Source organism: Musca domestica, unplaced genomic scaffold (genome assembly GCF_030504385.1).
Source record: "Musca domestica strain aabys unplaced genomic scaffold, Musca_domestica.polishedcontigs.V.1.1 2, whole genome shotgun sequence".
Classification (NCBI taxonomy): Eukaryota; Metazoa; Arthropoda; class Insecta; order Diptera; family Muscidae; genus Musca; species Musca domestica.
Window position 1 is genome coordinate 25,384,420 of NW_026712249.1, and position 12,649 is coordinate 25,397,068.

Here is a 12,649-nt window from a genome sequence, read left to right on the forward strand (position 1 = left end):
GCCCAGCATTAAGCTTTAGCCACATGCTAACTTCCGTTTCGATTGGTCCATAATTGCGACCTGTAGAGCAACTGAAAAATCAGGAAAATTTTTCTGCTTTTGGTACATTTCAACGCCAATATTATGCGATAATCTTCAAAAGCAATAGGCTTCTATTCTGGCCTTAGCCCACCTCCGATTTCGTGAAGATCGGGCCATAATTGCGACCTGTAGAGTGATTACAAATTAACATGGACAGACGGACGGAAGGATATAAATAGATAGATCGACTCAGCTCGGCGAGATAGGAAGATCCATAAATATTTTCGTATGTTGAAAACCAATATTTCGAGGTGTTACATAATTTTTGGCCCAATCAAACTTATAATACCTCCAACACATAGTGTTGTAGGGTATAAAAAGGTTCTGCTACAAGAGTTACAACAAATTATAAACTCTAAAAGCCGGTTTTTGTTAGAAAGTGTGGCTAAAATCGTCGAAATTTCGGAAGGTACCTTTATATGGGTGCTATAGGAAAACTTGGACCTACATATTACCATACTACCTACCATCTTCACAGCAGATCTTGTGTTAATAAAGATAATGGAATGTGCTGAGTTTGAAAGGAAACGGATGCTCATTTCGCGTTTTATGAGGGCCATTGAAAATGTTGACCCTTTATGGGGGAGGTACAGGAAAAAGTAGACCGATAAATCTCAATGCATCAAATTTGAAGACCCTTTTGTGAAGGAGTGTTTCTATATCCTCCATCTTCACACTAGATCTTGTTATAGTAGAAATATTAAGCTATATCAAATTAAAATATAATCGGAATCTTATTTCACACTTTATAAGACTTATAATATTTCTAAACTTTGACCCTTTGTGGGCGAGGTACCAGAAGGAGTAGACTGATATATCCCATCTTCACACCGAATCTTGTGGTAACAAAAATACCGGGATGTGTAAAATTGGAAAATAATCCGACTCTTATTACACATTTTATAGGGCTTAGAACTATTCAAAATGTTGACCCTTTGTGGGGGAGGTGCTTGATGGAGTGGACCTATATTATCCATTTTCGCACCTCACCTAGCACTGATATAAATATTTGGATTTGCAAAGTTGGAGCAATATTGGATTATTCTTTCTCTTTCTGTGCAGTCAAATATGTTTTTGAAAATTTCGACCATTTGTCGGAAGGAACCAGAAGGAGTGAACTCAAATAACTCATTTTTAAACTCGCTCTAAGTTTGATAATAATATTACGATGTGCCAAGTTTGGACCAAATCGGATCTAAAATTTTGCATTAGGATCGCTTCTAGTGTGTAGGGTTGAGATTTGGAGCAATGGTTTGGGACATACGTACTAAAAAGTTCTAAATAGTACTTAGGTTGATATTTGTGTAGGATATTGAGTCGAACGTCTAAAATTTGGCATTGAAATCACATTTTTGATGTTTGGTTGATACATAGCGGGTTACATGGGAATACGTACTAAAAAGTACGAAAAGTGGGAAAAGCACCAAATACTTTTAGATTTGGTATTTGGATTAGGAAAAGACAGAGGTAATATCTTCCAATTTGGTAAAATAAATAATTCTTGGAAATGGGGTTAATGAATGGAGGTGATTTTGGAAATTTCTACTAGGTGTAAGAACTGTACTAAATTGTACTAAATTTAGTTCAATTCCATTTTGGGTGAACCAAAAAGCGCGTAATTTCAAAAGTTGGTCTCTGCTGGGTTTAGATAAAGACTCGTGGTTGAAAATTCGTTCAGCAAGTGTACGAAAGTTACTAAATGGTACTAATATTGTTTAAATTATGAAATTTGGCATAAGGGTCATTATTAGTGCATAGAATTGAGAATTAAATTTGGTTTTGGAGATGTTTACAACAAGTGTATGAAAAGTACTAAATATTACCATATTTGGTGCAATTTGGCGTTGGATGCGTAAAAAATTGAAATTTGGTATTAAGGTCGCTGTTCATGTGTAGCCTTGATATATGGAGTTGGTATCGGAAATATGTACAATAAATAGAGAAAAAATACTGAAATTTGATTGAATTGTATAGAATAGAGAATTAAAATTGGTTTTGAAAACGTGTACTACATCAAATTTGAAGTTTTTCTTCTTTAATCGATAACCCAATAACAATTACCACAACTATATAGTGCCTTATGATTTTTCTGGTGCAATTTCGGAGTCTATTTCTAAAAATTGACCTTGTTGACCTTTAAATTATAATTCGTTAAGATTTTTTAGTTTTGATACTTTTCGTACTCTTAAAGTAAATTTTTTCCATGAAAACCTCATCATTTTGACCCTACTTTTTAACAGCGATCCACTTTTCATGGCTATTTAAATTATAATTCGTTAAGATTTTTTAGTTTTGATACTTTTCGTACTCTTAAAGTAAATTTTTTCCATGAAAACCTCATCATTTTGACCCTACTTTTTAACAGCGATCCACTTTTCATGGCTATTTACTAACTTCATTTACTAACTTCATTGCCAACTTCTCCACTTATACCTGTAGGCCTGTGTACTTCGACACACATTATTTGTTTTTATAATTTTCCTTCTCCTCTCCCCGTTTCACCCATTAGAACTTCTAAACATTGGCATGCAGTTCTATCGTTTTTGCGTTTTTTTTTTTTTGCAAACTACTTTAAAGTTGCCTCATGTTTTGTTTACGCTTTTTTTTGGTGATTACGTGAACTTTTTTCAGGTTTTGCTTTGGCGTTTGTTTTTTTATTGGTATTTGAATTCCCAAAACAGAAATGAATTTAATGCTTGTTTTTGTCTGGGTCTCATTTATTATTGTCTGTTTGCCGTTTGCCGGTTGAATTGAATCGAGTTCTGTGCGAATACGATTTAACTTTCCATATATGAGAAATTTAGAAACAACAAACAGAGAAAAAGCAAACTCAGCTGACATAAAAAAGTTCAATTTCTATTTGTAGACAATCGTTGTGAGATCATCAAAGCTACTGTTGGATGTCATTTGATAAATTTTAAATTGCAGTTGGGCATTACAAAACAAACAAAAAAAAATTATAATTGTCATTATTTATGATGATATAAAAGTTATTAGTGGTGGATGATATAAGAATGGTATTTTTTTGGGAAATAAAAAATTAAGTAATTTAAAATAGGGAATAATAATATGAAAATTGTATTTAAAAAAATATATATACAGGGTGAGATGAAAGAACTGCGACCAACTTCAGATTGCTGTCATTTCTAAGCCACTCGTCCGACAGCTGTTAAAATTATTCCAGTGACAACTCATTATATTGCTTATAAGCGTACAAAAGCATTTTGGTGACAATTTTCCAGAAAAAAGTTATTCGTGATGGAATTCCAGCGTGATAGTGTGATTTCTTTATATTTGGCTGGAAAACCACATGTGGCTATCGCAAGAGCACATTTAAATGTGAATAAATCTTTTGTGTCTTGTACCATCGCTCGTTACCGTGATACTGGTAGCGTAGCCGACGTCACGGAAGTGGACGGAAGAAAACAGCTACATCAGCAGAATTGGTTCGAAAAGTAAAGAAGCGACTTAATCGATACCCCCGTCGCAGTGGCCGAAAAATGGCTGGTGAGCTGAACATATCGCAATATTCCATTCGGCAAATATTGAAAAATGAGCTCGGGGTAAAGCCATTGAAGACAAAAGTGCAGCAACTTACACCGCAACAGAAAGAAAATAGACTCATAAGAGCTAAAGAGTTGCTTTGCTTGGCTGAAAGTGGTGAACTGCCGAAGTTGGTTTTCTCCGATTAGAAAACATTACTTGCCAAAAAGGTCAGCTGAAAATGTGCACCTTCGGTTGGCCACCAGAACTCAAGCGCCGGCCATGGTGATGTTGTGGGCCGCCCATAACAGCCAATGGTCGCTCTACGCACGTATTAATCGACCGTGGCATCAGAATAAATGCTGAATATTATCGCGAAAATATTCTGAAGGTTGTATTAAAGCCTTGGGCATGCAAACATTTTGGCAGCAGACCTTGAACATTCCAACAGGAATCAGCACGCGCCACCTAAGAATGGTTACAAAATGAGTTTCCTCGCTTCATTTCTAGCGCACAATGGCCACCGAACTTTCCGGATACCAATCCGTTGCCGAATATTATCGCGAAAATTTTCTGGAGGGTGTATTAAAGCCTTGGGCATGCAAACATTTTGGCCGCAGACCTTGGACATTCCAAAAGGACTCAGCACCATCGCACTCAGCACGCACCATCCAAGAATGGTTACAAAGTGAGGTTCCGCGCTTCATTTCCAGCGCACAATGGCCACCAAAATCTCCGGATACTAATCCGTTGGACTATTGTGTCTGGAGTGTTTTGCAAAGCAAGGTGGACACTAAAAAATACCAAAGTGTTGATCATCTCAAGCAAGCACTTGCCGGGAGTGGGCCAAAATACCGCAGAGCACCATTCGGGCAGCGTGTGATGGTTTCATTGGCCGTTTGAAGGCCGTAATTCGTGTCAAAGGTTACCAATTCGAACAAATCTAAACTTATTCTAAAATTTGATGCTATTTCCGAAATTTTTTGCTTTCATTCAATAAAATTAAAAAAAAAAAAACCTAAAAATTATGGCGCTTGACTTTGTTGCAGTTTTTTATCTCATCCTGTAGAAGACCTGGTCTTCTATTATCCATAGAATACTTGGAGGGTCAAAATACCGCAGAGCAACATTCGGGCAGCGTGTGAATGTTTCATTGGCCCTTTAAAGTGCCAAAGTTGACCGATTCGAACAAATCTAAATTTATTCTAAAATTTGATGCTATTTCCGACATTTTTTGTTTTGATTCAATAAAATTAAAAAAAATTGTAAAAATTAGGGCGTTTGTCTTTGTTGTAGTTTATTTATCTCACCCTGTATATAGTTTTCGATTTAGGACAGTATGGGGGAAATAACTATCATCATAAGGAATAAAAAATGATTAGAACATCTTTATTCGTTCTATAGAATTGGGTAAGGGGCTGAGGGATTCCATTAGACCCAAAATTCTCGTCTTGGTTTTGCCACACTACCTACTACTACCTACTATATATCCTTAAAGAATTGTTGAATGACCTTAATCGTTTAACTTCCTAAAAACCTATTATGATATTTTGTTTCACAAATAAAAGGAATTTTGAAATTTTTATGGTTTTTCCTCCTTCCAAAAATGCTTTGATATCTTACGCCACAATGAAAAATTTTCGCTAAAAAAACAATTAATTAATATTTTTTGAAATCGAAATAATCAACGAATAATGTGCATCTATAAACTATGATATTAATATTATTTAGCACTTATTTCACACATTTCTGAATACATACACTCACACGCACGCAGATTACAATAGACTTTTTGTTTACCCGAAAAACCAAACCAACAAATTCCAAAATTATTTTATGAACTACTTTTGCGGCGTATCATTTTATGAATGGTCATTTAAATTGCCATTTGTTTACACCAAAAAAGGAGAACACACACACACACACAGAGCCGCATAAATGGGCATTTGGCCAGAAAATTGTTTTGAATTTGTACAAATTCGGATGGAAATTCACACCCTCTATTCTTGGCAATAATGATGAACATAAGTTGCGTTTGCTGTTTGTTTTATTGTCCATAATTTATGGAGATAATAAAGAAATACGAACAGAAGCGGTTTGAATAAACTCAGAACAAAAAAATATTTAATGTATGAATAAATCGATATCAAAAGTTCCTGAAGTCTTTCCAAGACAATAGAAGACCCTGAAGTCTTCTATAGTCAATGTAAGACCCCGAGGTCTTCTATAGGCAATAGAAGATCTCTAAGTCTTCTATAGGCAAAAAAAGACCACCAGGTCTTCTAAAGGCAAAAGGACTTAGGACTTCTATAGACAATAGAAGACCCAGAAGTCTTCAATATACAATAAAAGACTCTGAAGACTTACATAGACAACAGAAGACCCTGAGGTCTTCTGTGAACACTAGAAGACCCTAAAATCTTCGATGGACAATAGAAGACTCTAAAGTCTTCTATGGACAATAAAAGATCCTGAAGTCTTCTATCGGCAATATAAGACCCTTAGTTCTTCTATGGACAAAAGATGACCTTGAGGTCTCCTATGGACAAGAGAAGACTATGTCTTCTACGGACAATGGAAGAGCTGGAAGTCTTCTACGGACGCTCGAAGGAAGACCTCAGTGTCTTCTGTGGACATTAGAAGAACTCAAGATTTTCAATTTCAAACGTGGATTTTTAAAAATATTTTTTCCAAGGACTATTAATAAACGTGGATTTTTAAACAATTTTTTTCTAAGGACCAAAGAACTAATAAACGTGGATTTTTAAAGAATATTTTTTCTAAGGACCAAAGGACTAATAATCGTGGATTTTTGAAGAATATATTTTGCCAAGGACCAAAGGACTAATAATCGTGGATTTTTAAAGAATATTTTTTGTCAAGGACCAAAGAACTAATAATCGTGGATTTTTAAAGAATATTTTTTGTCAAGGACCAAAGAACTAATAATCGTGGATTTTTAAAGAATATTTCTTTCCAAAGACTATAAATAAACGTGGTATTTTAAAAATAATTTTTCGAAGGACTATTAATAAACGTGGATTTTTAAAGAATATTTCTTTCCAAGGACTATAAAAAAACGTGGTATTTTAAAAATAATTTTTCGAAGGACTATTAATAAACGTGGATTTTCAAAGAATATTTTTTTCAAGGACCAAAGGACTAATAAACGTGGATTTTCAAAGAATATTTTTTTCAAGGGCCAAAGGACTAATAAACGTGGATTTTCAAAGAATATTTTTTTCAAGGACCAAAGGACTAATAAACGTGATAACATAATTTTTATATTTTTTTAAATTTTTATTGAATGAAAGCAAAAAGTGTCAGAAATAGCAGCACATTTTAGAATAAGTTTCGATTTGTACGAATTGGTCACCTTTGGCATAAATTATGGCCTTCAAACGGTCAATGAAATCTGCTCTGCGGTATTTTGGCCCATTCCCGGCGAAGCGCTTGCTTGCGAGGAACCTAATTTTGTAACCATTCTTGGGTGGTGCGTGCTGAGTGCGATGGTGCTGAGTCCTGTTGGAATGTCCAAGGTCTGCGGCCAAAATGTTTGCGTGTCCAAGGCTTTAATACACTCTCCAGAATATTTTTATGATAATATTCGTCATTTTTTCTGATGTCGAGTAAAATGAGCGGAGAGCGAGCATCGGCTGTTATAGCGTCCCACACCATCACCACGGCCGGCGCTTGAGTACTGGTGGCCAACCGAAGGTGCACATTTTCAGCTGACCTCTTTGGTTAGTAAACACGATCATTTTGTTTGTTTTCAAACTGCTGGACAACGAATGTTTTCTTATCGGAGAAAACCAAATTCGGCAGTTCTAGCAGCAGTTGAGTCTATTTTTTTTCTGTTGCGGTGTAAGTTCTTGCACTTTTTGGAATTTCAATGGCTTTACCTCGAGCTCATTTTCAATATTTGCCGAATGAAATGTTGCGATATGTTCAGCTCACCAGCCATTTTTCGGCCACTACGACTTGGGTTTCGATTAAGTCGCTTCTTCTCTTTTCGAACCATTTCTGCTGATGTTGCTGTTTTCTCCCGTCCACTTCCTTAACGTTTGGCTATACTACCAGTCTCACGGTAACGAGCGATGGTACGAGACACAAAATATTTAATCACATTTAAATGCTGGAGTGCTCTAACTATAGCCACTTGTGGTTTTCCAGCCAAATATAGAGAAATCACACTATAACGCTTGAATTCCATCACGAATATCTTTTTTTCTGGAAAATTATAACCAAAATGCTTTTGTACGCTTGAAAACAATATACTGATCTGTCACTGGAATAATTTTAACAGCTGTCGGACGAGAGGCTTAGAGATCACGGCAGTCTAAAGTTGGATGTATTTTTTTAATCTCACCCTATATAAAGGTCCTCATGACCAAATTCCTGCACGGAATCAGTGTTTCTCATTCATCTCAAATTTGAGAATTGTAGTTCGTAGCATTTGTCCAATACAAAGTACTCAATTTTTTTACTTTTTGCACCCATTTCAAGTTTCTAGCTTCAGCCATTTCATCTGGGCGTTGATACGGTCAGTCAGTTATTTTACTATTCTTGTTTATATTTTAAAAATAATAATCCTTAACTCTTCTTATTTAGTGGATATAAACTAATCTGTATTTGCTTCGTTTTAATTTCTTTCAATACAAACTAATTTCCTTTTTCTAATTTTTCTCTTTGCAGATTGACCAAGAAAATATTCTTCAGCAAAGCTAATGGAATTTCAACAAAATCGACTGATTTTTGCCTATTAAATTTTATACAAAAAGCCTACAAAATTTTTTTTATATAAAGCAAAAAATTATAACAAAAATTAGCTACAACATTTTTGATAAGACACTCTAAGAACCCCCCTCTTGAGGTTTCCCCATATTTGGAAACAAATATTTACCCATTGAAGAAAACCAAGCAAAAACAAAAACTACGCCTTATCACTAAAACTATTTGGTCATTCCACTCAGCATCCCTCATCCCAATTCCCCCCAGTTTCGAACAAGACGGCAACAAAAAGGAATGCAGCGTTGTCCCTACATACATGAGATGCGAGAACGTTTATTAAACGAGCAAAATCGTGAATCATTACCACTTGAACAAATGGAGCGTGCAAATCTCTTGGATAATCGGCAATCGGCTGAGCTACAACAGGTCGGCACTATAGTCAAGGTAGGGGCCATAACTGCAAAACTACTCGTTACAAGGATTTCTTTTTCCTGTGTGGAATAACTTTTCTTTTACCCCTTTTTCCATTTAAATGAAAATTAAAAACAACTTTTGTTTTCTTTAAAAACAAATTCAAATAATTTTTACAGTTTGTGTTACATATTTTGCTGCAGGGGTTGTATTTTTCTCTTTTGTCATTTGTTAAAATTGAAATTAACCAAAAACATAAACCTTTTACAGACTCCACCCAAAATTACAGTCACAGTCATCAAACAGAATAAGACAATGAAACAAAAACAACAACTTTAAACTGAAAATAAAGTTAATATCCTTGCACGAGTAATGGTTGGCCCTTTATCTTTAATTAATTGAATTAATTATTATTGTTATTACTATTTTATTTATGTTTTATAATTAAGTTGCTCAACTCATCGTTCATACATGTAATCAATCAATCCATCAATCATACACATACATGACACATTGTTTCATTTATATACGAACATAAGGTGCGTTTTGCGTCTTCGAGGGAAAATTATATTAAATTATATAAAATATTTATTCTTTATATAAAAGAGAAATCGAATACAAATATAAGAATTAATTAATTAAACTTTGTTGAAAAACAATCTGATTTGTTTGTTATTATCAAATTATTATCAAATTTGTTATTTATCAAATTTTGCATAAGTGAGTTTTCCCTTGAAGTCCAAAAATCCACCTAATGTCTCATGATGATATTCGACAAAACATTTCATGCTATTTCCTTCATCACATTTAATTGAATAACACTACATATTTCATTTACATTTAAAACTTCTGAATTGGAATTGAATAGCTTTTGTTGAAACGAAATATTTTTTCACATCCCTACACATCTCAAACAGTTATTGTAAATAAAGAAGTTTAAATTATTATTTTATTATATCAAAATTTAAATACCACTACACACAGAGGAACAAACTTGATTTCAAGGATACAAAAAAGGTCTTAGGTTTTTAAAACCTACAAGCTACAGGTCGCAATTATGAACCAATCCTCACGAAATTGAAAATGGAGGTGGGATTATGATCAGAATAGAACCCTATTGTTTTTGGAGATGATAGCACGATATTTAGGGGTTGAAATGGACCAAAAACAGAAAAAATTTCTGATTTTGCAGTTGCTCTATGAACCAATCGACGCGAAAATTTATACGGAGTTTGAGTTTAGGAGTGGGCAGAAACCTACCAATTTGGGCGGCCATCGGACAATATTTAGCGGGTAAAATTTACCCTAAACCGCGACTATTTTTAATCCCTGCCAAATCACAAATACATTAAAAGATCACTTCTGACCATTAAAGTGATGCTAATAGCCAAGAAATCGGATATATAGCAAAATTTGTACAATATATATGTAAAAAAAATTATGTCATTTATTCTGCTTTTAAATCAAGAACCGCTGGGCCGATTTTCACAATTCCCATCAATTTGGAATGGTCGTGGAATAGTATATCAATAAAAAGTTATATCTTTTGCTTCATTTTTTTCCATTTTTGTCATATTTTTTATCGCATGCGATTCTTTCAATTTGACTTACAATTTTGAATTTTAAATTTTTACACCTCCCAACACTACGTTTTGAGGGTATTATATGTATGTTGCAATTATCCTCACGATCCTCACGAAATTTTGTATGAGCCTATTGTTCTTCGGATGTGCATTTAGAGGTTTAAATGGCTAAAAAACTTATTTTTTTCTAATTTTGTAGTCGCTCTATACGCCATAATTGAAAACTAATCGACACGCAATTTCGCATCGGAAGAGAGTTGAGGACAGGGAAGAAGTCTAGCATTTTGGATGCCCATTGGATTATATTTAGCTGTAAAATGGACCACAACTTACGTGTGCAATTGTTTTGAATACTTCACAACACTACAGAGTGTGTAAATATTGGCCAAATTCTCCGGGTCAAAAACTTAAGGGTAACCTCTGGGCAGGACTCTTTGGCATTATTTCAAAAACTAAATCTTCTAAAATGGATTTGGATATAAGGGAACTTCGAATATATTGTAGTGTTGTAGAGTATCACATGGTCGGCACCGCACGACTATAGCCTTTACTTACTTGTTAAAAGTTGAATAGTTTTTTTTCAAACATTTTTCCTACCCTAAAATGAGAGTAAGGCCAGCTAAGTTTGCCGGGTGGAACTTTTAAGACCCTCCATCATGTGGAAGGATCCTGCGAAAAAACGCGGACCTCTATTGCCAATTATCTGTCCGAGAAGGGGCGCCTATAACGAACTCCAAATAACAAGTCAATATAATTCTATTGAAAAATTTAGAAAAAAGTCTTTAAAATACCGAATATTGCGATTTAATTTATATGGGAATTATACTTAAACCGATATAGATATTTCTACGCAAGATGTTTCCAACATTTAATCTAATACAAACTGCCAATTAGCTAAGTCTAGTTAAAATTGTGACTAAAAAACCAAAACGCCATAAATCTGGCAGGTATAATTATATTCATTACAATATTATTATATGGGGATATACCACTACTTGGCCCATTTTCATTACCAACAAGTAAAAAAGCAGCTAAGTTCGACCGAGTCGAACTTTCAGTATCCTCCACCATTTGGAAGGGACTTGAAAAATTTCATCAAATACCGAAAAATGCCGTTTAAATGATGAGCTTTATTTTTTGACATAGGTTAATTAGGATCTTCGAATACGAAATTTAAAACAAATCCGGTTAATAATCTCGCTGAAATCATCAAAATGTCGAATAAATGGAGGTACCGTTATATGGGGGCTATACGAACACGATAACCTGCCTACTGGGAAAATACACATGTGTGCAAAATGTTAACCTTCTATCTCAATTCGCTATCTAACATCGCTAATTGGTCTCAGAATTATACGCTGATCTAGAATATATACGGGGTGAGATAAAAAACTGCAACAAAGTAAACCGCCATAATTTTTACATTTTTGTTTAAATTTTATTGAATGAAAGCAAAAAATGTCGGAAATTGCATCAAATTTCAGAATAGAGACAGAAATGCTTTCGTTAAATTTAGTGGAAATCGATTCAAAGTAGGCTATACCTCTCATATATTAGTTTCTCTCTCCTCCAATATATTAATTTCGAACCACTTGAGATAGAAAGCTGAAACCTAGCCCATATGTGTATTTGGTCAATAGGCAGGTTATACTCGTAAATGGGCCATGTCGGTCAACGTGCCTCATTGAAAACGTGCTACATCGAAATAACAGTTTTAGATCTCCTTGGAGTCGATCTAGCGATGTCCGTCCGTCAGTCTGTCTGTCGGGCTGGCCCGCACGAAGCGAGTATTCGATTTGCTCCAAACTTGGTACATCGTGATAATTTTAAATTTGGATCGAGTTCGGAGATGGGTAATATCGGCCTACTTCTTCTGGTACCTCCCATCCAAAATAGGACGAAATGAAAAAAAAAAATGTTCTCCAAAGAAACAGAAAGGATAGTCCAACTTCTCTTTAACTTTGCAAATCTTATCATTTGCATTAGTGCTAGGTTAGGTGCGAAAATTGACAATATCGATCCACTCCATCAAGTACCTCCCCCACAAAGGGTTTACATTTTAAATAATTAAAACTCTTATAAAATCTGAAGTAAGAGCCTGATTGTATTCAAATTATACACATCAAAATACTTGTATTAACATAAGATGTGGTGTGAAGATGGAATACATCGGTCCACTCCTTCTGGTACATCCCCCACAAAAGTCACACATCTGCTGATCTTCATAGAATCACTTTCTGAGTTGATTTATGCATGTCAGTCCGTCTGTCCGCCCGTCTGTCCATGTATTCTTGTGAACAAAATGCAGGTCGCATTTATTATCAAAACAAACAACATTTGTTTGTCCCAAGGACGAACCC

At 34.8% G+C, this 12,649-nt stretch overlaps 1 protein-coding gene across 8 annotated transcripts in view; it reads left to right on the forward strand.

Moving 5' to 3' along the window:
* LOC101891519 (proton channel OtopLc) overlaps positions 1-12,649 on the forward strand; it is a 153,406-nt gene that overhangs the window by 55,614 nt on the left and 85,143 nt on the right. For all 8 annotated transcript variants that reach the window (XM_011292651.3, XM_011292652.3, XM_011292654.3 and 5 more), the window contains one exon: positions 8,260-8,721. In XM_011292651.3, coding sequence (XP_011290953.1) covers positions 8,590-8,721 — 132 coding nt within the window. In that variant the 5' untranslated portion in view covers positions 8,260-8,589. The remainder of the gene's footprint in view (positions 1-8,259; positions 8,722-12,649) is intronic.